Below are 27,177 nucleotides of genomic sequence, written 5' to 3' on the forward strand. Positions count from 1 at the left end.
AGTTATTTGGGAACTTATCTTCTCTCTCCTACCAAACTGTAGGCTCCCTAAGGAAAGAGTCTGAAAATCACATTTATCCTTGCATGTCCTATAGCACCTTGCCTAATTTCTTGCATATCTAGGTGTTCAGTAAATATCTGCTGAGTGCATTTTACCTTATATTATGCGTGGATCTCTTTCAAACCCAGCTGAGCTGTCTGTGAGCAAGTAAATATGAAATTATCTGGTAGTCATAATAGGGCATAAGTTAAATATTTGCACTGATATGGAGAAAAAAAACCTTTGCACTGAGATAAATCAGAGAACAATAAATATCAAAGTTAGACTATGACTATCTATATCACTCTAATTTCTTCATTAATTTTCAGCATTTAATTTAGAACTTTGGAAATAATCTATAGACGGGCCAGATAGAGACTCAAATTGTTGGAAAGATTAAAATAATGACTTGGAGGGAACAATTTTGAAGAATGAGACTAAATTAAATAGATATGCGACAATAACTAGAGAAAATAATAACAGCTAATATTTAGAGAACTTATTATAGGCCATAGATTAGACTAACACTTCATTTGTATTTCACCTTAAAACAACTCTTTGAGATAGAATTGTTTGAGATAGTATTATTGTGTCCCTCATTTACAAATGAGAAAATAGGCATGGAGAGGATAAGTGGCAAGTTCTACTTACCTTACTACCTGCCAATAAGTAGTAAAGCCTGGATTCAAACCTAGTCTGACTCCTCTTAACCGTAATTCTGCATTGACAGTAATTTAGGATGTTCATTCATCTATCCATCCCATCCATGCATCCATGCATCCATTCAATACACATTAAGGAGTACTATGTGCTGGAGACTCTGCTGAGTACTAGAAATAAAGAATAAAACACACATTCTTGACCCTTAAGAAACTTAAAGTCCATTGGAAAGGCCAGCAAAAGTTTCCAGGGAAACCTTTACTAAAGAGTTAACTCTTGAAGAAAGAGCTAGACAAAGAAGGAAGAGAAGTATATTGAAGTCAGAAGAAATCATGTATGCAAATAGCAGAGGATAAATAGAGTATTGCATGTTTGGGCTGCCGCTAGACTGTAGAGTGAGGGTTGGTTGAAACAGGTAGACAGAAGCTGGATTATGAGGGTCAGCTAACTTGCATTTCTATTAAAGGAACTACACTAGAAATATTTGCTTGTATTCCTATTAGTAGTATTTTATTGACCAAATCCATAGTATTTGATTGCCTAGCTGTAATAAGGGCAGGGAGTTGAATTTGGAAAAAGTTAAAAGAATGCTAAGTGAAAATAGTCATAATTCCTATAGACTTACTTTTGTTCCAAGTCTCCTTCTAAAAAAATAATGAAACAAAAGAAAGCTTTAAATAAAATCTCGTACAAATATTGTATTTTCAATAATTCATTAAATTTCTAAGAAATTGCTGGTACTAATGAAAAATTTACATGTGGTTGTTTTGGCCACAATTTCATCTGTATAAAATAAAACATTTAGTTACTTGAAAAAACTCAATAGTTTTGTAATTTGCTTTTAGATCTAGAGGATGGCCCCAAACAAGCTATGGTTAGTGAACGGACAGAAGCCTTTAGTACTGCTCGAACTTTATTGGCCTCTGGAGCTGAAGCTATTGAAAGGATTATGTCTTCATACAAAGAGGTACTTGCATTTCTCGTCATCAATTTGATTAAAATAAGATATATGAAAATCAAGCAAAATGTAAATTACAAGATATACTTAGTATTTTGGAAACATTTTTCTCTACCAAACATTGCTAAGAGTAAGGCAGCCCTCCCAAGTATATTGCTGCTAATACCCTTTAATTTTTACACTTTCAATTATAACTCCTCTTTTTCTGTCTATAGTATGACGTATTTGTTTTTAATTAAAAAAAAAAAAACCACACCCCTAGGTGTGGATTCTGGAGCCAGAGTGCCTAAATTTAAATTCTTGCTCCAGTATTTACAAATTATATGAACTTACTCAAATTCCTTAACCTGTCTGTGTCTGTTTCATCATCTGTGAAATAAGGATAATGATAGCATTGACTTTGTAGGGTTGTTGTGAGTTAATATATGTAGAATGTTTAAAACAATACATATTAAGCAGTCACTAAATGTTAGCCAATAATATTACTTATATACCTTGCAAACTTTTACTCATCCTTCATGACAAGTCAAGCCTCACCAACCACCTCTAAAACCCTCTTGTGATTCCACTTTCTTTCCGCCTTCGTTGCAGAGTCTGGCTCTACCGTCTCTGTGTTCACAGTACACCTGGTGCTTTACCACATTGTAATTGACTATCCCCTGCACCAGGCCCTGAGTGGAAAGCAGGAACTGTCTTACTCAGCTTTACATTCTGAATATCCATTTTAATGCTTGGAATGTTGTACGTGGTCGATAAATACTTGCTGAAAGAATGGTAATAAGACCTGCAGATATCACAGTGTTAAGACTGGAAATCATTTTATTCAGTTCAGATGTTACATAATATTCCCATGGACAGACATCCTCACTATTAATTACTCTTGTGGCTTTTGTATGAATATAAATTGCCAGAGCATCTTTATAAATTTAGCTGCCTATTAAATCAGCCTCGAATAAGCCATATAAAAGAGTTACAAAGTTTGTGATTTACCCACAAAACTTTTCAGTCTCATTCAACAACTGATTTCTTGAATTGGGTTAAAAAAATAAAAGTAAAACCAGTTGTTTAGGGCCACATACCAAACCAACTCAATTTTAAAAAATTTTTCAAATAGTAATTTTGATAATTTGAAGACACAGTTTTGAGGATAGGTTTTTTGATTAATAAATTGCTTATTAAAATTAAATGAAAAATCAAAATTTTAGCCATCTCACATTAAAATACTTTGGTATCTAAGTCACAGAAAGAATATCAATTAGTTTTTCTACATTGCCTCCGACACAAAGACTGATTGCATTTTGCTTTATTTTGGCTGACTGTGCTTTGAATCACAGAATGTTCACTTCTAAAGAATCTTATTGCTGCTATGACAGCACATGAAAGCATCATGCATTCTCTGCTAGCTCCAGAGGGAGCAAGGGTCCTTTTTAGAGTTGGAGTTCAAGGGCAAACCCCCTGTCTTATATCCCAAAGTAATTTGTCCACAGTCACATTCTCAGGTTTTTTCAGACACTCTTGGCCCACTCCACCCTGCATCCTGGTCTACTAACTCCTTGCCTCCTGCTTTTCTTTAATTGACCTCTACATTTGGTTTTGGACTTTTTATTTTTTTATGCAAATATATTTAGCCAGGTTTCTTTTGAATCCATATTTTGTTAATCCTTAGCTCTGTTTTCCTCTGCTTGAGAACTCAGGAGATTTTTGTGGATAACATTTGAGAAATTACCCTTTAAATAGCTATAGCATTAACATATAGAAATGCGATACTAATCCAGCTACAGACCTCTCACACAGTAGAAACACGGTAGAAAGCTTTTGACAGTAATATGCACTCTTTTACTGCTTGTTTTGCACACACAAAAATCTTACACAAATGTCAGCATTGTTGTATTATTCCACAATTTATTGTTTAAGAGACATTTACTAGTGACCTGCCTCGCTTACTGGTTCCAGTTTCCTAGTAAACATTTCTATAAGGGAATGGTTTTTGTGCTTTCCTTTTCACTGAGAAAGATGGTCTTGACAGGAGATGAGTCACCTTTCACAGTACCCTGACAACAAGGTGTTCTTTTAATAGAAAAACAGCAGGAGATTCAGCCTAAATTGGATCACTGGCAGGATAGGAGCAAGGTACCACTCTATTGAGCCTTATGGACTAAAGCAGAGATTTGTCTCATCTTATCTTTAATCTCACCTAGAAAAAAGTCATATTTAATGTTTTTCTTTGGGCATATAAATCATGTTTGGCTTGAAAAGAAGCTGAATTGTGGAATTTGGACTGAAAAGGAGTTGAAGCTTTTCACTGAGCTCACTTCCAATTTTGGTATCCTCTAGCAGGGATATTTTCTCTGCCAAGCTTAGGAATTTTGACAATCAATTTGACTCAGAAACATTCATTTCTAATAAGAAAAATATGTATTTTTCTTCTATTTAAAACCTATTTTAAATTGAAAAAAGATATCAAAATAAAGGATCATAATTTCATTGAATGAACTTAAGCTTTTCACAAAATTTCTAATTTTCTGGAAATGAAATCTGTCATTTAAACGAGTCAAATCAGAAATTTGACTAAAGATTTATTTATTTATGAAGATTTTATTTTTTCCTTTTTCTGCCCAAAGCCCCCCGTACATAGTTGTGTATTTTCAGTTGTGGGTCCTTCTAGTTGTGCTATGTGGAACGCTGCCTCAGCATGGCTTCATGAGCAGTGCCGTGTCTGTGCCCAGGATTCCAACTGGTGAACCCTAGGCCGCTGAAGCAGAGCGCACAAACTTAACCACTCGGCCCCGGGGCTGGCCCCAAAAGATTTGCTTTTTTTTAAGATCGGTACCTGAGCCAACATCTGCTGCCAATCTTTTTTTTCCCTTCTCTCCAAAGCCCCCCAGTACACAGTGTATATTCTAGTTGTAGGTCCTTCTGGTTCTGCTATGTGCGATGCTACCTCAGCACGGCTTGATGAGCGGTGCTAGGTCTGCACCCAGGATCCAAACCGGCAAAACCCTGGGCCGCTGAAGTGGAGCGTGAAAACTTAACCACTTGGCCGTGGGGCCAGCCCCTTGACCAAAGATTTTTAAGTCTCACTAATATTCTGAAATCTTTACATTTCGTTTTTAACCGTGACTTGAATGAATAATTTTTTATGTGTTTTATAATCCCAATCAAACTTACATTGACACGTTGCTATGTTGCTCTCTTGATAAGCTTTTTACCGTTACTTGTTTTAGTTATCAGATATGTTATTTATTTTTCATGTATAATAAAATAGGATCTTTAACATTAAATCAAAAAGCTTATATGATTGCATATTTTTTTAAGTCTGTCTTGAGTATATTAACTCTATTTTATTTCTCTGTGTTGGTTTTAGATCACTGAATTAGCAGGCTATACTGCTCTAGTGTACAATATGTTTTGGGTCTTTAATGAAGTGAAAAGAGGCATTTATAAGAGAACTGCTGTCATGCAAGAGTCTGAAAACCATAGCAAGCATGGAGCTAACATAGAATTATCCCTCAGTGATACGTTGGAAATCAAAGGTATTAGACTCAAATGTTTTTGTATTTTTCCTGTATTTAAGTGTTTATCAACAGAACTAAAGTTTTTTAGAAGCTAGTCTTTAACAGATAGAAGAAACCAACATTTATTTATTTAAATAGTTATTCCTAAACTTAGTATTGCAGTTTGAGGAGTGGTGACTAACATTACCATTAAAAAAAAATTGGTACCTTTATTTAGAACAAAATTTCTAGAATTATTTTTGGAAACTGCACATATGGCAGAATGAATTGTTTGCTTTTAAAAATCAAATAACAGAATTAGAACTAATGTCATATTGTTCTTCATCATCCTATGTTTTTAAACTTATTTGGTTACCATATTTTTAAAAATTATATATAAATGTCTTAATTCCCTTTCTGGGGCACCGTGTTTTTTCTGTAAGAAAGGTTAATATAGAGAAACAAGTAGTTGTAAAGAGTATGGCTGGGTTATATCAGATAGAGTTTAGCTTTGCTCTCATTATGATGTTGACATTAGATTATTGGTAAGTAATGTTTCTGAGAACGATTTTCCAAGTAGATGTGTCAAAATGTCCAAATTTACGTTAAACTTTTCTTTAGATATAGATATCTATATTTCACTTGGTTTTCTGATTTGTTACTGTGAATTATCTTTATAAGGAATTTATCTATGTTGCATTATACTTTAAGTTATTTACGTAGTTAAGAATAACGTGTGATAGCTTTTGTAACTTAAGTCGTTCCTTAACTTATAGGAGAAGTTATTGATGTGGATCATGCAATTATTTGCGAAAATGTTCCCATACTTACACCAACGGGAGAAGTGGTGGCTTCCAGGCTAAACTTCAAAGTAAGATGATATTCAAAAATCTTCTGATTGTTGCCATCACACTAATAAAAAACAACACAGAATTCATGTACATTTGTAAAATACTTGGAGGAGCATATGGAAAGGAGGGGAAATCAAGGAAGGTATGCACAGAGGCTGAAATACAGAAGCAGTTAATTCCTCAGAAAGCAGAAAGAAAGAGAAATTTGATGTCTACTGCTTTATTGCCAGGTTGAAAATTAAAATTACAGTTCACTGAGAGCCTATACAAGGTTCCTAAACGGTTTTTCACACCGGGTTTTCCCTCACCTGAAAAAACAGGCCAAGAGATTGTGAGGATCCATAGTTAGTGTTTTAATCCATTTGGCAGGACTCAGTGTTTTTCACGTTCTGTGATACTGGGATCTGCGTCTTCACTGTCATGTGTTAAACCTTTAAGTCTTGTCCAAAAGTCATGTCATTACCTAGAGAATCCTTCTGTGAATTCCAGGCAGGTTGCCATCTTTCTGCTTCCGCCTCCTCTCCTCACCTTTACAATGGGGAGAATAACGGTAACCTACCTTTTGGATGTGAGGATTAAACGAGACAGTTGGTGCCAAGCAGTCGGCGCAGGATCTGGCACAAAGTGAAGCCTTCAATAAATTATGATTACAGTAGTTTTGACTTCCCTCCAGTCGGAATATAGTCGAGTTGAAGTTCGTGGCTATGTCACAGCTGTGTCTCAGGCTGGTGTCTGCCGCCCTGAGCCAAGCCGTAAAAATCCCTAGAATAACTTTGCAAAAGCCTGTTAGCCTCTTGAGGCTCCTACACTTCTTTATTTTGTTTTGTTTTATTTTATTTTATTTTACTTTATTGCAGTGACAGTGGATTCTAACATCACGTAGCTTTCCAGAGGTACGTTGTAATACATTTCGAATTCTGTGTAGATTACGTCGTGTTCACCGCCCAAAAACTAATTATAGTCCGTCACCTCACATGTGAGCCTCATCGCCCCTTTTGCTCTCTCCCCTCCCCCCCTCCCCCTACGGTAACCACCAATCCAATCTCCGTTGCTCTGTGCGTGTTCGTCATTGTTTTTATCATGTACTCATGAGTGAGATCACACGGTGTTTGACTTTCTCCCTCTGATTTATTTCACTTCACATAATACCCTCAAGGTCCATCCACGTTGTCACAAATGGCCGGGTCTCATCGTTTCTTAGGGCCGAGTAGCATTCCATTGTGTATACACACCACATCTTCTCTATCCATACTTCCCTTGATGGGCACCTAGGTTGCTTCCAAGTTTTGGCTGTTGTGAATAATGCTGCAGTGAACCTAGGGGTGCATGTGTCTTTCTGCATTGGTGTTTTCCAGTTCTTTGGATAAATACCCAGCAGTGGGCTAGCTGGATCATACATATGGTAGATGTATTCTTAGTTTTCTGAGGATAATCCATACGGCTTTCCATAGTGGCTGCACCAGTCTGCACTCCCACCAGCAGTGTAGGAGAGTTCCCTTCTCTCCACATCCTCTCTGACACTTGTCTCCTGTCTTGTTAATTAGAGCCCTTCTGACCAGAGGAAGGTGACCTCTCCTTGTAGTTTTGATTTGCCTTCCTCTGATCGCTAATGATGTTGAGCCCCTTTGCATATGCCTGTTGGCCATCCGTATACCTTCTTTGGAGAAGTCACTGCTCAGATCTTTTGCCCGTCTTTTTAATCGGGTTGTTGATTTTTTGTTGTTCTTGAGCTGTCGGAGTTCTTTCTGTGTTTTGGATATAAACCCCTTATCCGATATATGGTTTGCAAGTATCTTCTCCCAGTTGTTAGGTTGTGTTTTGGTTTTGTGGATGGTTTCCTTTGCCGTGCAGAAGATTTTTTTTCACTTTGATGTAGTCCCGTTTGTTCATTTTGTACTTTGTTTCCATTGCCCAGTCAGACATGGTACTTGAAAATAGGCTGCTAAGACTGCTGTCAAAGGGCATACTGCCTATGTTTTCTTCTAGACGTTGCATGGTTTCGGGTGTGGCATTCAAGTCAGACCGGAGGAGGCTGCAGTTCCCCGAGAGCGAGCGTGTGGGCGGGGCCCCAGGAGTTCTCCCAGGAAGGTGTCCCTGTCCCTGTCCGCAGTCCACCACCTGAGGGGTGGGGGGGCGGGGCAGCGGCCAGGGAGCCTCTGGGGGGCGGCGCGCGCGCGGGGAGCGTGCACGGCTGCTGGGCCGCCGTCCTGGGAGGCGTGGGAGGCGTCGGCCAGCCGCGCCTGCCTGCCCAGAGCCGAGCCCGGCGGAGTCCGGCCGCGCTCTGCTGCTCTCTCCTGGGCCGGGCTCGCCCGTTCCCCCGGCGTCCCTGGACGCCGCTCCGTGTCCCCGCTGGGCACAGCAGCCCGGGCCCTCCACAGCCACGGCCGCTAGCCTGAGGAGGCCCTCCTTCGGCTCCCGCTCTTCCTGCTCGCCGGACACGGACGACCAGGGCGCCTGCGAAGAGGATTCCATCTGGGAGAGGTACCTGGGGGCGTGGGCCTGGGGGCTGGTGGGAGGCGAGCGTGTCCCTGAGGAATAGGCTTGTGCGCCAAGAGGTGCCCGTCAGGCCGCGGGACAGCTGTGCGGCGCGGGCAGCGAGGGGGTCTCTTCGTGCGCTTCACGCGTTCGTGGAACGGGCGGTGTGTGCCGGGCACCTGCCCAGGGGCCAGCCTGGGGATGCGGTGCCCGGGAGTCGGGCGCTGAAGCGGCGCCCGTGGTCTTGGCTTCTTGGAAGGCCAGACGCGACGTCGGTAACGACACTGGTCTCGATGCGTTCTGAGGGGTGCAGGTCTACGTTCCGTTGGGGTTTTCACGAAGCCTGTCGTGGCCCTGAAGCTCAGGCCGGTTCAGGGGAAGTGGCCTGTCGAGGGCCGCATAATATTCGTGTGCAGAGCCAGTGCTTTCCAAAGGCCTCGCCTGGGCAGAGGTCTACCTGTTAGGGGTGCAGTGGGGGCTGTCCGGGGAGCATTGTGAGCACAGGTGTGTGTCCCACACTTGAAAGTCTGGCAAAGAAAGCGTGAGGCTGGAGGGTGCTCCGTTCGTTCCTTCCTTCCACAGAAAGTCTGGAGAGTTGACTTTGGGACTTCCTTTCCTCGGGTCGGTGCGTGTTCAGTGGTCTGGACACTTGGTGGGCAAGACTGACAGGGTGTTTGACGTACTGGACCTCGCAGCCTAGTTGGAAAGGACAGATAGGCAGCAACTAATTACCTAGGAGATACGTAAAAGCAATTTTGTGTTGAGTGCTGAGAAATACGGCATTTACTGTTAGACTTTGTGACTTAGGCAGTGATGTTTAAGCTGAGAGCAGATGCCTAAAAGCAAAGGAGGACTTGTGCGGGAGAGTGTTGGGACAGGGCAAGGGAGGAGGATGGCCTGTCAGAGGAGCTGAAAGCATGCCCTGGAGACTGGGGCCGCGTAGGGACTGTAGGGTGGGGAAAACCAAACTTTTCGATTAAGGCTGGCGCTTTCTATAGGTTTTCGGAGACTAAGCGTGGTGATTCAGCACGTGGACTCTGGAGCCAGACTCTGTCAGATGGGTCCTAGCTCTGCCACCTACGGGCTGTGTGAACTTGGGCAAGTTACTGTACCATTCTGTGTGTCAGTTTCCTGATCTGTAAAACGGGGATGATTATAACACACACTCCATAGGTGAGTGTAAAGGTTAGAGGCTATTTCATGTCTGTAAAGTACTTAGAGCAGTGTCTGGCCTTCAGTAGGCGTTAGTAGTGGTTGATTAAATAAATGGATAAATGCATACATAAGTATTCAAGGCTTGGAGGCTGTCCCTGGTGCAACGTGTGAACTGGAATGGATTACACCCGGCTTTGTTTCCTTTCCAGCTGGCAGTTGCTACTGACCGCATCTGTGGCACTGTGGAATTAGAAATAATCTGCCTCCACTTGGCTGCTCTTGGTAAAAGAATCTAATGCTGTCCAAATTATCCCAGGGAAATAAAAGCCTTGTCAGTAGCCTAGTCGGGTCAGGCTTATTTAATATGTATCGCTTATATTGGTTTGTCTGGTATTTGTTGGTAACTTTTTTTTGGCAAAGCTGCTCGGTTAAAAAAAGTAGATTAGCTGTAAAATAGTTGAGACCCAGAGAAAAGTAGAGAGTCGTGTAAGCAGAGCACGCCTTTCCTTGACTCTCTCGAGAGCTTTTGTGATTCCAGCTCCTCTCTGCCTCAGACAGCATGCCCTCTGCGTGTGCAGTCATCTAAACCGTGCAGGGTCTCGAACCGTGGCGAATCTAAGCCAGTATAGTCATGCTTTGCTTAACAGTGGCTATCAGTTCTGAGGAGTGCGTCATGGTCAGGCAATCTCAAGACTGTGCAAACACCATGGAGTTCATAAACCTAGATGGCTGAGCCTCCTGCACACCTAGGCCATACGGGACTAATCTTATGGGACCCCCGTTGTTGACTGAGACGTCCTGATGTTGGGCATGACTGTACTTCCCAACTCCAAGGGCACAGAAGTGTACCCTGTGGGGCTCTTTCAAAGAACAGACACGCTCAAGGCCTACTCTGGACCCACTGACTCAGAATCTACTGGGATAGTTCCTGGCTTTAAAGACCAGACATAGTCCTCATCTGCAGACATCTCCTCAGCGGTTTTCCACACTGGGTTTTACCTCATCTGAAAACACAGGCCAAGAGATTGTGAGGATCCATAATTAGTGTTTTAATCCATTTGGCAGGACTCAGTGTCTTTCACGTTCTGTGATATTGTGATCTGCATCTTGACTGTAATGTGTTAAACCTTTAAATCTTGTCCAAAAGTCATGTCATTACATAGAGAATCTTTATGTGAATTCCAGGCAGATTGCCATCTTTCTGCTTCCGCCTTCTCACCTTTAAAATGGGGAGATTAACGGTAACCTACCTTTTGGATGTGAGGATTAAATGAGACAGTTGGTGCAAAGCGGTTAGCACAGGATCTGGCACAAAGTGAAGCCTTCAATAAATTATGATTATAGTCCTTTTGACTTCCCTCCAGTATATTTCGAATTCTGTGTAAATTACATCATGTTCGCCACCTGAAAATTTATTATAGTCCATCTCCTCACATGTGAGCCTCATCACCCCTTTTGCTCTCTCCCCTCCCCCCTTCCCCTATGGTAACCACCAATCCAACATCCGTTGCTCTGTCTGTGTTTGTCATTGTTTTTGTCTTCTGCTCATGAGAGAGATCGCATGGTGTTTCCCTTTTTCCCTCTGATTTATTTCACTTCACATAATTCCCTCAGGGTCCATCCACGTTGTCACAAATGGCCGGGTTTCATCATTTCTTATGGCCGAGTAGTATTCCATTGTGTCTATATACCACATCTTCTTTATCCATTCCGTCCTTGATGGGCACCTAGGTTGCTTCCAAATTTTGGGTGTTGTGAATAATGCTGCAGTGAACCTAGGGGTGCATGTGTCTTTCTGCATTTGTGTTTTCAAGTTCTTTGGATGTATACCCAGCACTGGGCTAGCTGGATCATAGTGTACATGTATTCTTAGTTTTCTGAGGATACTCCATACTGCTTTCCATAGTGGCTGCACCAGTTTGCACTCCCACCAGCAGTGCAGGAGAGTTCCCTTCTCTGCACATCCTCTCCGACACTTGTCTCTTGTCTTGTTAATTAGAGCCATTCTGACCAGAGTAAGGTGACATCTCATTGTAGTTTTGATTTGCATTTCTCTGATAGCTAATGATGTTGAGCATCTCTCCATATGCCTGTTGGCCATCCGTATACCTTCTTTGGAGGAGTCACTGCTGAGATCTTTTGACTATTTTTTTCATTGGGTTGTTGATTTTTTGTTGTCATTGAGCTGTATCAGTTCTTTCTGTATTTTCCGTATTAACCCCTTATCCGATATACGGTTTGCAAGTATCTTCTCCGAGTTGTTAGGTTGTGTTTTGGTTTTGTGGATGGTTTCCTTTGCGGTGCAGAAGATTTTTTTACTTTGATATAGTCCCATTTGTTCATTTTGTACTTTGTTTCCATTGCCCAGTCAGACATGGTACTTCAACATAGGCTGCTAAGACTGATGTCAAAGAGCATACTGCCTATGTTTTCTTCTAGAAGCTTCATTGTTTCAGGTCTGACGTTCAAGTTGTTGTGGTCAGTTGCTTGGTTGGTTGCTTGGTTGGTGGTTTTGCCTGTGTGTGCGCGTGATCTAACGTTCTTCAACTCTAAGTCTGTGCGTTCCCTGGTACCCAATGGGAAATGAAATGCACAAGCATACTTGTTTTATTTATTTAGAAACTATTTTACCGTAAGTCCAGTACGAAATGCGTTGTGAACATCTTCAGTATGCAGAATTGTGAAACAAACACAAGTGATCAGAGCCCCACTGGAGAAATCACTGGGGTGTCTCTGTACTCCTTCCCCATTCCCGTTCTTCGGTCGGCCAGTGTCCTACCCTCCCCGCTTCCTCAAGGTGACAGATCCTGATTGCTGTTTTTTCCCCCTCATTCCTTTCCTTTTCTGTGTAGTATTTTTCCTCCGTGGATGTATGTTTCTCTAAACGACGTTTTTGTTGCTTGGTTTGAACTTTACCAGAATGTCCTATTTCTTTCTTTCACCGAATATGCTGTTCCTGAAATTCAGCCGCTGATGCTTGTAACCAATAGCTCTAGTCCATTTTCACCTTTCCCTAGTTTTCCGCACATTCCTTGCTTCACAACAAAGGCGAGCAGGTGTACGAAGCCCACAGCACAGTTCCCGCCGTGAGTCAGCGCTCAGTCAACATTTGTTGAATGGAACTGAACCCAGACTGACTGTTAACAGCGACGCTTGGTTCCCCAGGCTGCATTCTCTGTACGTCGCACCGGGGCCAAGGATCCTGTTTAATTCATTTTCAGTTGATTTTTGTGCATGGTGTAAGTTAATGGTCTACTTTCATTCTTTTGCATGTGGCTCTCCGGTTTTCCCAACACCACTTATTGAAGAGACTCTCCTTCCTCTATTGTATGCTCTTGGCTCCTTTGTCGAATATTAGCTGTCCATACACATGTGGGTTTATTTCTGCACTCTCAGTTCCGTTCCATTGATCTGTGTGTCTGTTTTTGTGCCAGTACCATGCTGTTTTGGTTACTAGAGCTTCTTAGTATATGTTGAAATCAGGGAGTCTGATACCTCCAGCTTTGTTCTTTTTTCTCAGGAATCCTTTGGCTATTCGGGGTCTTTTGTTGTTCCATATAAATTTTAGGATTCTTTGTTCTATTTCTGTAAAAAATGCTGTAACTTTGATAGGGATTGTGTTGAATCTGTAGATTGCTTTAGGAAGTATGGACATTTTAACTATGTTAATTCTTCCAACCCAAGAGTACAGAATATCTTTCCATTTCTTTGCGTCTTCTTTGATTTCTTCCAACAATGTTTTACAGTTTTCGGTGTACAGATCTTTCACCTCTTTGGTTAAGTTTATTCCTAAGTATTTTATTATTTTTGTTGCAATTGTAAATGGGATTGTATTCTTAATTTCTCTTTCTGCTACTTCGTGTTAGTGTATAGAAACACAACCGATTTTTTGCCTGTAGGGGATCAAGACACTCAGCCAATGCAGGCTGACAAGTAGCCTGAGGGCTTGCTGTTGGGTGGGGCACGTTCCTAGGGCCACCTGCCTGCCCTGGCTGAACTGGATTAAATCTGTGCTCTAGTGGGTATGGCAGCCCCCTGGGCTAACAGGCCAGGGGAAGAACCTCAGTGGTGTCTGCTGGGGTCTGAGTTAGCACGCCTGGACCATGTCAGAACAATAGCCCCCACCAATGTCTCAGTCTCAGGAGAGGTCTCTCCTTTCACCGGGATGCCCCCAGAGCCCACCAGGTGAGTCTCTTTTCACCAAAGGACTGTCAGCCTTCTCTCTGGTGATTTTAGTTTGCTGAGACGGGTGAGTTTGTGCATGGGCCCTTTAAGACCCGACTCTTTTCAGTTTTCATCTGATAGCTTTTCTGGGGGTATTCCCTGCTGCAGTTAATAGCCAGCGAAGCCAGATACTAAGACCCTCGTCTCAGTTGTGCTGAGTCTAAAGGATGCTTTTAGTAGTATTGGCCCCTGCTTTGGACCTCACCCCTCCCGGGAGGGCTACATACCCTAGGGTGGCTCTCTCCTGGCCAGCTGAGAAACTCCACTGCTCCCAAAGGTGACTTTTTTCTCTCCAGCTGGAATTTCTGGCCCTTCTGCCTTTGTCAGGACTGTCCCTTGTTGTGGGGGTTCTTTTTATCCAGTTTTCAGTTTTCTATACAGGGTAATTTTTCCAAAAATAATTGTAACCTGGTTGCGTTCATGGGAGGAGATGAGTTCAGAGTCTCCTTACACCGCCATCTTGACAAGATCCGCCACTTCTACACTTCTGTTACTTCTGTTTTCATTTTCTCCCTCCTTTGGTACAGAGCCCATCAGGGGACCCTATTGAGGTCATCTGTCTCATGGGGGTTATGAGGATTAAATGTGGAGTGCTTCCAACAGTACTTGGCACACAGTAGGTGTTCAAGTTTGGTAGTTATTGTCATGACCACCACCCCCATCATCCTCAAACCATCACCGTCGCCATCACCATCACCGTCATCATCATCATGACCTCGTGCTGTCACTCCTACAGTCTGATAGTTAGGACTCTTCAGATTGGATACACTAGATTTATGCCTAATAATTCCACTTGTTTCAGCAGATATCTGTTGAGTGCTTACCATGATAGCTAAATTCTCCCCACTCCCCATTCTCTCGTCTCCTTATCTTCCCATCATGCTGCGACCCTAAGTCAGCTCTCCACTCTTTTAATTTTTTTAACACTGACCCCCCAAAGCCTCACATTGTCCTCGAAATTACCACTCCATAATTGCCAGCCTCCTCTATTTCCTCAGCTTCTTCTTAGCCCTTCCTTCCCTCTCTTTGCCTTGGCCCTGGCCCTGCCTACGGAATATCCTTTTCTTGAAGCCCCATCAAGTGGTGCCTGCAGATCTCAGGATTAGGGGGTACGAGATTTATGTCCTCTCTGCTCTTTGTCCTCCCACACCATTTCTTTGAGATCCATACTCCCCAGCTGGATCATCCTCTCCTCCTCATTACTCTTTTCTGCCTAATTAGTCCCCTGTTTCATTGAAGACTTGATCACCTGGCCCACAGCTTTCCTCTCTGCCTCAATTCTTGCTGTCATCCTAGTTGACTTCAGTGTGCATGTGGAGGACTGAGCCTGCACACGGGGTACTCATTTTCTTCAATACCTCATCTGTACTGCTGACCTCTTCTCATCCACCTGTACCCATTCCCACCATAATACCCTGGATTTGCATCCTGATGCTGCACCACCTCACAAATGAGCAGTGCAGCACCCTCCAGCCTTGATCTCTTCTTTCCAGCTTGCTTGGTCACTTAATTCAGCTAGGCCCTCAGCATATTTTTCCTCAGGCCCTCCATGGTGTACTCTATCCTTTAGATGCTTCCTCTATGCTGTTACGTCTCAGTTGAGCTTGGACTTCATAGTCCATCCATGATTAATTCTCTTGGCAATGCCTTCCTCTCTCTTGCCTTTCAGTCCCAGTAAACACAAAACCAAACTACCCATTTTTGTCTTGAGTACTGAAGCTAGGACTCAGAGCGGGGCAGCTGGGTACTACGTTGAGTTCATGTCACCCCACCTCACCTATGCCCTCACAGAGCCTGACCATTCTAGTAGGATTCTCTTGTCAAGTCACTCTCCCATGCTCCAGAATATATAATTCAGACGTTTTCCACAAACTTCTGATTTACTCCCCCCAACCCTTCATTCTCAAGATAATATGAGTGATGTTTTGAGTATGCTTAACATAGAAAATAGAAGCCTTCAGATTGGAACTCCATTCACTTCCTCCAAGAAACTTAACCAACCTATCCTACTGTTAGAGTTGCAATGTCCTCCAGCAAAGACCACCAGAAGCACATCAGTAGGTAAACCAGTTGGGTTTCATTACTCTTTGTAATGAGGGAGGCCTCACATCATAGGGAACTCTGGAGCCTATCAGGATGAGGGCGTTAGAAAGAACTTACAGGATTTGGGCTTTGGTTGCATAGTTTGGGGAGGGTTCAAGGAAGCAGGGATTTGCTCTGGACTGGGTGCTGAGAGGAGGCAGGGACAATTCTGTGATCGTGTAGCTCAATCAATCCTTTCTAGAAGGAGTTGTGACTAGAGTGAGACAAACGCCGTAATTCATAAAGAAGCCACAGTTGCTCGCTTCAGTCAGGAGAGAGGGATGTTTGGTATTTTCTGGATGGCACGATGGCCTTGTGTTTGTCTGTTTAGGCAAAATGATGAAGTGGTGGTGTTTTGCCTCACGTCATCCCTGTCGCAGCGTGACCTTGTGCTGGTGTCTGTGAGAAGTTTATGTCCAACAGGTGAACAGCATGGCTTGTGGGAGCACGAGGCCAGCTTCTAACAACAGGAAAGCCTGGCTCATCGTACCGGACCAGCTCCTGGATGTCAGCACTGCTTTTCTTCTTTTCACAGAGGAGGAAGTGAGTTTTAAAAAGATAAATAGGTGTTTGCCAGGCAGGAGAAAACAGCATGAGCTAAACAGGATGCAGATTGAAGCAGGATAGTGTGTTAGGAGACGTTGACATCGGGTGGGGGAATGGGTGGCAAGAGAGAATTCCATTGAGGTTGTGGGAGAATGAGATGTAGAAGGTCTCAAGGCTAATGGAAGGTCGTGAGGGGTTTTAAGTGGAAGAACTGACATGATCTGGGGTGTGTTGTAGAAAACTCCCAGCAGCTGTGGGGGAGATGGGGCGGTGACAGAGGGAAGGTCTGTGCTCTTTCCCTTGCCCACTGCTGCAGCCCTTGCTCAGGTCTGTACTCTCACCTGTTCTATTGCACCACGGCCTTGGTGTTGGACCTGCTTCTGGTCTAACCCCCTCCCCCACCCCAGTGATCATGCTGTGGCCAGGGTGATTTAGCAGAATCACAAATCTTATCCTATCACTTTGTCAGTTACAACCTTTGATGCCCCATCAGCCATGAGGTAAAAACCTACAGGACATTGCATGACACACCACACCTTTCATCATCTGATCATGCCACCTGGATACCCACTGCCAGTTGGGAAGATCCGTTAGGATGTCTCAGAATGATCTCAAATTCATGATTTCCAAAACTGTGCTCTCGCATCATCTTCGCGTGTTCTCCTCCTTGTTACCCCACCCCAAAACCCAGTGAATGGGGCCGTTGTTCATTCAGTTCCCAAGGACCAAATGTAGGAGTCAGCTTGGAACTGTCCTTGGGTGTACCACCGTATGTGATCAATCACCCAGACCTGTTGATTTTATTTGTTCGATATTTCTGGAATCTACCTCCTTTTCTCCACCTGTGCTTCCGCCATCTCAGTCCAAGCTAAGATCACCTGTGGTCTGAGCTATGGCACTAGTCTGGTGACTGGACCCCAGTCACTGTTCCCTCCTCCAAACCCATGTCTCATAGTGAATCCAGAGGTTTGTAAAGGGCATATTTTATCTCGTCACTCCCTAGTTTACTAGCTTCTTGTGGCTGTTGTAAAAAGACCAAAGTTCCTTATGTGGTCTCCACAGCCCTGCCTGCTCTGTCCTACTTCTCCAGCCTCCCTTCACACCACTCCCCCCTTCCCTAAGGGATCCTTTCTGTTCTTCAAATGTGCCCTGTTCCTGCCTCCCTTGGCGCCTGTCAGCACACTGTTCCCTCTTCCCGCAATGCTTTCTCCCACCCTCCCTGCCGCAGTGGTTCCACGTCATCTCTCAGATGGAGGCAGCCACTCAACACACTTTATTGAGTGCCTGCTCAGTTTCTGGAGACAGTGTTTTAGCATGGATACAGAAGTGAACAAAACAGACAAAACTGGAGCTCTTAGGCAACATTTATTCCAGGAGGGAGACAGCCAGAATGACAATAAGGAAAATATTTGGCATGTCAGGTGGTGATAGATGCAGTAGGAGTGTTGGAAGGAGTTGTGACTGGAGATGGGATGGCCAGGGAAGGCCCCAATGAAGTTAATGCTGGGGAAAGAGTTGTGGAGGGTGAGGGAGTGAGTCCTGTGGATATATGGGGTAACGGTGTCCAGGCAGAGAGAACAGAAAGCAGAAAGGCCCTGAGGCAGGAGCTGGCCTCCCCTGTTCCAGGAGCCACAAGGCCAGCCTGAGTGAGATGGAGAAGAGTAGCAGATGGAATCTGGGTGGCCGTGGGTACAGATGCTGCAGGCTCTTGTAAGGCCCTAACTTTTCCTCTGAGGTAGGCACCATTGGAGGATTTTGAACTGGAGAAGGAGGTGACATGACTTGAGTTTTCACAGGATCACGTCAGCTTCTCTGTGGAGACTAGACTGTAGGAGACAAGGCTAGAAAAGGGAGATGAGTGAGTGGTACTGGAATATTCCAAGTCAGAGATGCTGTGGCTTGGATCAGGATGGTAGAAGAGCAAGTTCTGAGAGTCCGTCAGATTCTGGGTCCATTTTGCAGAGCAAATGAGCTGATATTATGTGCTGACAGACTGGATGTGGGGGAGACTGAGGAGTCAAAGATGACTCCAGGGTTTTTTGGTTTCTCTCAGATATGGATCCCTCAAGGAGGCCTTTCTGACACCTGCAGTCAAGATCTTGCCCCTGTTATATGTCCTCATGACACTCTCTGCATTGCCTTGGTGGTCATCAGCTCAGTTGTAATTCAGACATACTGTTTCACGCTTTTCTGTCTAAAAGTTCTTGGTCAGCCGTAAGAATCTCAGCGGCCTCTGGAGGAACCCGAGGCTGCAGTTCCCTGATAGCAAGCGTAGCGGGTACCCTGCGTCCCTGTCAGCGCACCTTCCCGCTCCGCGAAGGTCAGAAACGTGTGGACGGGGCCCCAGGAGTTCTGCCATGAGGGTGTCCCTGTCCACAGTCCACCGCCAGAGGGGGCGGGGCAACGGCCTGGGAGCGTCTGGGCCGTGGCGCCGAGGAGCACGCCGCTGCTGGGCTGCCGTCTTGGGAGCCGGCCGTGACCCGCGCCTGTGAGCCGAGCCTGGTGGAGTCCGGTCGCGCTCTGCTACTCTCTCCGGGGCTGGGCTCGTCCGTTTCCCTGGCATCCGTGGACGCCGCTCCGTGTCCCCGCTGGGCACAGCAGCCCGGGCCCTCCACAGCCATGGCCACTAGCCTGAGGAGGCCCTCCTTCAGCTCCGGGTCTTCCTGCTCGCTGGACACAGACGACCAGGGCGCCTGTGAAGATGATTCCATCTGGGAGAGGTGCCTGGGGGGCGTGGGGTGTGGGCCTGGGGGCTGGTGGGAGGCAAGGCGAGCCGAGCCTGTATCTGAGGAATAGGCTTGTGCGTCAATAGGTGCCCGTCAGGTCGCGCGACAGCTGTGGGGCGCGCGGAGCGAGGGGTCTCTTCGTGCGCTCACGTTCATGGAACGGGCGGTGTGTGCTGGGCACGGGGCCAGCCCGGGGATGCGGTGCCTGGGAGTCGGGCACTGAAGCGGCACACGTGGTCTTGGCTCCTTGGAACCAAGTCTTGCTGGAAGGACAGACGTGAAGAAGATATTGACATTGGTCTCGATGGGTTCTGAGGAGTGCAGCTCTCCCTCTTGTACGGGATTGTTAAGGCACCTTCTAGTTTTAGTTTATTTGTTGTTGTCTTTTAAAAGAAATTGATCGGATCTCACGGTATTTCTGTGCTGTGTCCGTTTCTGCCTTAATATGTGGCTTTCTAATTCTAGATGTTTGTTTTTCTTTTTTTAACACCTTCCAATGAGTGTTTGAAATAATTAAATGTGGAGTGTTGTGCTGTATTTTTTCTCCTTCATGTTTTTGGAGGAGCAGAGGAGAAATTTTGAACGACTGAAATGTTATGATTCAGTTTGTTTTCTTCTTACAGTGACTTTGTATGGAATTTTTTTTTTCCTGTTCCTGGATGTTGTATGGACAGGGTTCCTAGTGTGAGAGAGCCCACTTCTGTCAGGATGGTGAAGCGCAGTTTCTTTAAACATAACGCAATTGGGAATTAAGGGGTATATTTTGTTTCTCTTTCCTTTATGCAAAATCCTTCCTATTCCTTTTTTCTTTCCTTCCATCCTCTTTCCTTATGGCCCCGTCTCGGAGGAGCACCCCCTCTTTTGCCAATTTCTGGTTCTCCCTTGGAAGCAGTGCTTCTCCAAGGCTGACACCTCCAGAGCCTTTCCCCTTGCAGCAGCGTGCTCGTGGCCAGTGCCCAGGACTACCGAGTCCTTCGCCTGTGTTGCATATTTCAGCAGGTAGTGTTGGACTTCCTCTTTTGAGGGTGGTTTGATGTGTTTTATCTGATTCCTCCATGACCTTGTCCTTTCCATGGAGTCTTAAACCTTGTAATCCTCCACTCTGCCAAAGGCTTTCAGTAGTGGTCGGAGCTGGGCTGGAAGTTGGCCTTTCTTTCTGAACTTGCAGGTCATTTGAAGGTTATGGTCGTCTTGGTCATCTTGTGACACTACAGGCTTGCTTCTATGTTGCTTCGTTGGTTCTCCTTGTTGACTGTATGATTTGGAGGAGGTCGATTGTATGACTGTGGAGAGTTTTGGATTCAGGGAGCTCTCTTGATCTTCCAGACCCTGAAGGCTCTCCCAGAGTTCTTCCCGGTATCAATTTTCACAGGCCTTTCCCACACGTGATGTTCTTCCTGTTGTTTTCTTGATCCGATGTTATTTCGATGCCAGTTTCATTTTTAATTGATGGATTGTGTCCTTGCTGCCTATTGGTCATCTGTATTTATTTCTCAGTCAATTATTTATTCCTACCCCTTAGCAATTTCTCAGTTGGGTTTTGGGAGCTCCTTCTTCACTGTGGATATTAACCATTCGTCTATTTTACGTGTTGCTCATATTTTTTCTGAGTCTGACTCATCTTTTAACTGTGTTTCTAGTATTGTTGCTAGATGGAATAGTGTATCTTGGGAGTCTTTGCACATTAGTGTAAATCTTTTTGTTTTTGTCTTCGCTCGTGGGTAATGCTTATCTCACACAGTTTTGTCCCTCTTCTTTGTCCACACACATTGCTCCATTGTATCCTAGAATTGCAGATGAGCAATCTAATTCCAATGTGACCTTTTTTTCTCTTTCTTCCTAAATACCTAGAGAATTTTATTTATTCTTGAAGTTCCAAAACTTTCTCAATATGTGTTATGGTCATATTTTTCTCTCATCAATTTGGCCTCATATCTGATGTGTTCCTTTTGATGATCGGGGCCCTCAGTTGCAGAAAGTTTTCTCTGAGATGTGTTTAAAGATTATTTTTCTCATCTGCTCTGCTCTCTCCCTCAGACATGCCAATCATTCTTCTATTGAAAATCTTTTTCCATCTCTGGAATCTTCTTCTTATTTTCTCTCTTTTCCTTTATCTCCTTCTTTCTGAGAGAGTTTCTCAAGAATGGCTTCAACATCATTGATTCAATTCCCAGTGATGTAAAAACTGATCTTGATTGTTTCTAAGCTGCATGTAATCTCAAGGGAAATTTTATTCTTTCCCAAATACTTTCTCTTTATCTTTTTGTCTATTTCTCCCTTGCCACCCTCTCCCTTTACAGCTCAGTCCCTCAACTTATACAAGTTTTCATTTCTTGCTTCATAGAGCAAACATTTTCCTGAATTTTCCTGAGAACACAAACACAGCAGAAGCTTTCTAAAATATAGTTCTGTTTCCTCAAATAGAAGTCTTTCAAGGACTCTTCTCCTGACTTTTCAGCTGAAGGTTTCTATGTTCATGCTGTACAGTCTTGAAGAAAAATAAGACAAAGACATATGGCTGAGATATATGTTCTGATTTCCACATCGGCATATTCATGAAGGAGCGAGAAATGGACAGCCTTTTCCTATTAGTTAGACGTAATTTCTACTTAGTTCCTGTCAGGTTGCTATGTGATCTTTTCCTTGTTCCTCCTCTGAAGTTGGAGACCTCGGTGATGTGCACAGCCTTGAGCCACATTTCTAGTTTATTTTTGTTATTTTTATTTCTTTCTGCTGATGAAGATTCGTCCAGAGCTAACATCTGCAGCCAATCTTCCTCTTTTTTTCTAATTGAGGTCAAAAGAGTTTATAACATTGTGAAATGTCAGTGGTCCGTTATAATTTGTTCATCACCATATCAATGTGCCCCTTTACCCCTATGCCCAGCTCCCTCCCCTCTTCCCCTCTGGTAACCAGTAAACCGTTCTCTTTGTTCGTGTGTTTACCTTCCACATATGAGTGAAATCACATGGTGTTTGCCTTTCTCTGCCTGGTTTATTTCACTTAACATAACACCCTCAAGTTCCATCCACGTTGTTGTGAATGGGACAAGTTTGTCTTTTTTTATGGCTGAGTAGTATTGCATTGTGTGTGTGTGTGTGTAAATATATATATATGTGTGTGTGTATGTACGTATATGACATCTTCACCCAGTTGTCAGTTGATGGGCACTTGGTTTGCTTCCGTGTCTTGGCTATTGTGAATAATGCTGCAAGGAACATAGGGGTACAGAAGTCTCTCCAAATCATTGATTTCTAGTTCTTTGCTTAAGTACCTAGTCATGAGATAGTAGTGAAGAGACTGTCTTTTCTCCATTGTATGATCTTGGCACCTTTGTCAAAGATTAGCTGCCCATAGATGTGTGGTTTTATTTCTGGGCTTTCAGTTCTGTTCCATTGATCTGTGTGCCAGTTTTTGTACCAGTACCATGCCATTTTGGTCACTATGGCTTTGTAGTACATTTTGAAGTCAGGGATTGTGATACCTCCAGCTTTGTTCTTTTTTCTCAGGATTGCCTTAGCAATTCGAGACCTTTGCCCCATATGAATTTTAGTATTCCTTGCTCTGTTTCCGTCAAGAATGTCAGTGGGATGCTGATAGAGATTGCATTGAATCTGTAGATTGCTTTGTGTAGTATGGACATTTTACCTATGTTTATTCTTCCAATCCATGAGCAAGGAGTCTCTTAACATCTCTTTAAGTCACTATCAATTTCTCTCACTCATGTCTTATAGTTTTCTTTGTATAAATCCTTCACTTCCTTGGTTAAATTTATTCCTAGGTACTTAATTTTTTAGGTACGCTGGCAAATGGAATTATATTTTTGAGTTCCCTTTCTGTAAGTTTGTTGTTGGAGTATAGAAAAGCAACTGAATTTTGTAAGTTGACTCTGTACCCTGCAAATTTACTGTAGTTGTTAATTATTTGTATTAGTTTTCCAGTGGATTTTGGGGGGTTTTCTATATACAAGCTCATGTCGTGTGCAAACAGCGAGAGTTTCACTTCTTCACTCCCTGTTTGGATTCCATTTATTCTTTTCTCTTGCCTAATTGCTCTGGCCAAAACCTCCAGTACTATGTTGAATAAGAGTGATGATAGTGGGCATCCTTGTCTCGTTCCTGTTCTCAGGGGGATGGTGCTCAGTTTTTGCCCATTGAGTATGATATTGGCTGTGGATTTGTCATATATGGCCTTTATTATGTTGAGGTAATTTCCTTGTATCCCTATTTTTTTTCATAGCTTTTATCATAAATGGCTGTTGGATCTTGTCAAGTGCTTTCTCTGCATCTATTGAGATGATCATGTGGTTTTTATTCTTCAATTTGTTGATGTGGTGTATCACATTGATTGATTTGTGGATGTTAAACCATCCCTGTGTCCCTGGTATGAATCCCACTTGATCATGATGTATGAGCCTTTTGACGCATTGCTGAATTCAGGTTGCCAAAATTTTGTTGAGAATTTTTGCATCTATGCTCATCAGCAATCCCTCTCAGGCTTTGGTATCAGTGATGCTGGCCTCGTAGAATGTGTTAGGAAGTGTTCCATCCTCCCTTGTGTTATTTTTAATATCTTCTTTTAGGTTTGTTAACAGTTGCTTTACGAACTTTGCTGCTCCTGTGTTGGGTGCATGGATATTTATAAGTGTTATTATTCTTCTTGATGGAGTGTCCCTTTGATCATTGTATACTGCCCCTCTTTGTATTTCTTCACCTGCCTTGTCTTGAAGTCTACTTTGTCTGATGTAAGTATTGTGCTTTCTTTTGTTTGCTGTTAGCTTGGAGTCTCGTCTTCCACCTCTTCACTCTGAGCCTGTACTTGTCATTGGAGCTGAGATGAGTTTCGTGGAGGCGACAAATTATTGGATCTTGTTCTTTAATCCATCTTGCCACTCTGTGTCTTTTTATTGGAGAGTTCAGTCCATTTCCATTGAAGGTGATTATTGATGTATGACGGCTTAATGCTGTCATTATATCACTCATTTTCCAGTTTTCCTGCATTTCCTTTGTTTCTCGTCCTGTGTGTTTTGGTCTACCCATTGAATTATGCCGTTTTTTATGCTGTGTGTCTTTGTTTTTTCCTTATTTCTTTTTTGTGTCTCTGTTCTTCTTTTTAGTTTAGTGGCTGCCCTGAAGTTTGTATTCAGAATCTCGTGCATAACATAGTCCCTTTTCAGATGACCTCTTAATTCCTTGGTCTAAACTGATTCAATCCCTTTCCACCTCGCCTCCTAAGTTATTATTCTCATATCTTATTCCAACTTGTGTCATGAGTTTGTGGTTAAAGTGACAAGATTGTCTTTGTTTTTGGTGTATTCCCTCCCTTTAGCCTAATGCTGTAGTTGAATATTTGCTATCCTGTTCTGATCCTGTCTATCTGTTGGTCTCCTTATTCTGTGTTTTGTGACCCCTTTCTCCCCTTTGTCATTTTTTCAGGTATGAGGGCCTTCTTGAGGATTTCTTGGTGTGGGAGGATGGGTCTCATGGCTATGAAGTCCCTTAGCATTGTTTGTCTGGGAAAGTTTTAATTTCTCCCTCATATCTGAAGGATGTTTTTGCTGGGTAGAGTATACTTGGCTGAAGATTTTTATCTTTTAAAATTTTGGATATGTCATTCCATTCTCTTCTAGCTTGTAAGGTTTCTGCAGAGAAGTCTGCTTATCTGATAGGGGTTCCTTTGTAGGGTATTTTCTTCTGCCTTGCTGCCCTGAGTATTCTTTCTTTGTCATTCATTTTTGCCAGTTTTACTACTTTATGCCTTGCAGTAGGTCTTTTTACTTGGACACATCTAGGAGATCTGAAGGCTTCCTCCAGACATGTTTCCCTCTCATTGTCTAGATTTGGGAAGTTGTCTGCTGTTATTTCTGTGAGCATGCTTTCTGCTCTATTCTCCTTATCTTCACCTTCTTCAATACCTATAATTCTTATGTTGTATTTTCTCATTGAGTTGGATATTTCTCGGAGACTTTCTTCATTTCTTTTTAGTCTCAGTTCTCTCTCCTCCTCTGTCTGGAGCATTTCAACATGTCGCTCCTCTGTGGTGTCCACACGAGCATTCAAGGAATCTGTATTTTGTTTTATAGCTTCCATTGTGTCTTTCATCTCTAATATTTCTGATTGATTCTTCTTTATAGTTTCAATCTGTTTTGTGGACTAGCTCCTGAACTCGTTGAATTGTTTCTCTATATTCTCTTTTACCTCATTGAGTTTTTTGACAAAAGCTCTTTTGAATTCATTGTTGCTTAGTTTACTTATTTCTGCATCCTCAGAACTGAATTCTGGGTGCTTATTTTCTCTCTGGTCTGGAGATTTGATGAATTGCCTGATGCTGGAAGGATGAGTCTTTTTCCCATTGTGATAGTATTCTGTTGCAGTTACAGCCTGTTGCCAATGGATGGGGGTCGAGAGCCGTGCATTCTGAGCCCTCCACCTTCAGCGGAGATGGCCCAGTGCCGTGCGGGTCAGGGGCGGGGCACTTTTTCCTGCATGCAGTCCCGGGTTTCCCGATCAGCTCTCGCTATCTGGTCTCCTGTGGTCTTGGCTTGATGAGGTCACCCCTGAGTGAAAGCTTTTGCCCTGTTAAAGGGCTTCCCTTTAGGCCGCAAGTGCCCTAGGGAGTCCTGGGTGATTCCACAGACGTGCAACCCCTCCCCCACTCCTTCTGTCACGGAGCCTCCCTGGCAGTGACCACAGTCTTTAGGGGAGGGAGCAGAGTTCTCTCTTACCCTGTGCCAGCTCCTCTGAGGCAGGGCTCCAGCCTCTCCACCCTCTGTAGTGTGGCTGCCATGACTCTCCGAGGATTTTTGTGCTTTTAGGGTATTTTCTTTTAGAATAGGGTTGCTCCTTTTTGTTGTATCTTGGAGGGGAGAGAGTCCCGGGCAAGCTCACTCCACCATGATGCTGATGTCACTCCATTGCTTGTTTAATCTTGAAGTCGGTTTTGTCTAAGGACAGCAACACCTGCTTCTTTTGTTTGCCATTAGCTTGGAGTCTCATCTTCCATCAGTTCACTGAGCCCCTGTTTGTCTTTAGAGCTGAGATCTGTTTCCTGGAGGCAGCATAATGTTGGGTCTTATTTTTTAATCCATCCCACCACTCTCTCTCTCTCTCTTTTTTTTTTTTTGAGGAAGATTAGCCCTGAGCTAACATCTGCTGCCAATCTTCCTCTTTTTGCTGAGGAAGACTGGCCCTGAGCCAACATCCATGCCCATCTTCCTCTACTTTATATGTGGGACACCTACCACAGCATGGCTTGCCAAGCTGTGCCATGTCCACACCTGGGATCCTAACTGGCGCACCCCAGACTGCCAAAGCAGAACATGTGCACTTAACTGCTGAGCCAGTGGCCCGGGCCTACACTCTCTCTCTTTTGATTGGAGAATTCAATCCATTTACATTTAGAGTGATGATTGATCTATGAGGGCTTACTGCTGCCATTTTATCACTTGTTTTCTGGTCATTCTGCATTTCCCTTGTTTCTTGCCCTTTGTATTTCGGACTGCCAGTTTAGTTTGGTAGTTCTCTATAATGATTTTCTCCGTATGTATCCTTTGTGTCTCTGTTCTGATTGTTTGTTTAGTGGTCGCCATGAGGTTTATCTAAAAAATCTCATAGATGAGATAGTCCATTTCCTGATGGCCTCTTCTTTCCTTAGTCTAAAGCAGATTCCATTCCTTTCTTCATCCCCTTCTAAGTTACTTTTGCCGTAACTTCTGTTCTCTGATGTGAGTTTGTGGTTAAAATGATGAGATTACGGTTATTTTTGATGTGTTCCTTTCCTTTATCTTCAATATTATAATTGGTTGCTATCGTGTCCTGATAGAGAACTGCAGTTTTCTGATTTTGTCTGCCTATTTATCTCTTTGCTCAAGGCTTTTTAAACCCTTTCTTTTTCTTTCTGATAGGAGGGCCGCCTTGATCATTTCTTGTATGAGCGAGTCTTGTGGCAATGAACTCCCTCCGCTTTTG

At 43.4% G+C, this 27,177-nt stretch overlaps 1 protein-coding gene across 3 annotated transcripts in view; it reads left to right on the top strand.

Annotated features, from left to right (window-relative positions):
- LOC138915056 (ATP-binding cassette sub-family D member 2-like) overlaps window positions 1-27,177 on the top strand; it is a 57,947-nt gene that overhangs the window by 14,729 nt on the left and 16,041 nt on the right. For 2 of the 3 annotated variants that reach the window (XM_070261197.1, XM_070261198.1), the window contains exons 5-7: window positions 1,545-1,666; window positions 5,022-5,190; window positions 5,928-6,022. In XM_070261197.1, the coding sequence (XP_070117298.1) occupies window positions 1,545-1,666; window positions 5,022-5,190; window positions 5,928-6,022 (386 nt within the window). Of the gene's footprint in view, window positions 1-1,544; window positions 1,667-5,021; window positions 5,191-5,927; window positions 6,023-6,859; window positions 6,896-27,177 lie in introns of all 3 variants that reach the window. The other variant, XM_070261199.1, reaches the window with a different exon arrangement.

Source organism: Equus caballus, chromosome 2, assembly GCF_041296265.1.
Source record: "Equus caballus isolate H_3958 breed thoroughbred chromosome 2, TB-T2T, whole genome shotgun sequence".
Lineage (NCBI taxonomy): Eukaryota > Metazoa > Chordata > Mammalia > Perissodactyla > Equidae > Equus > Equus caballus.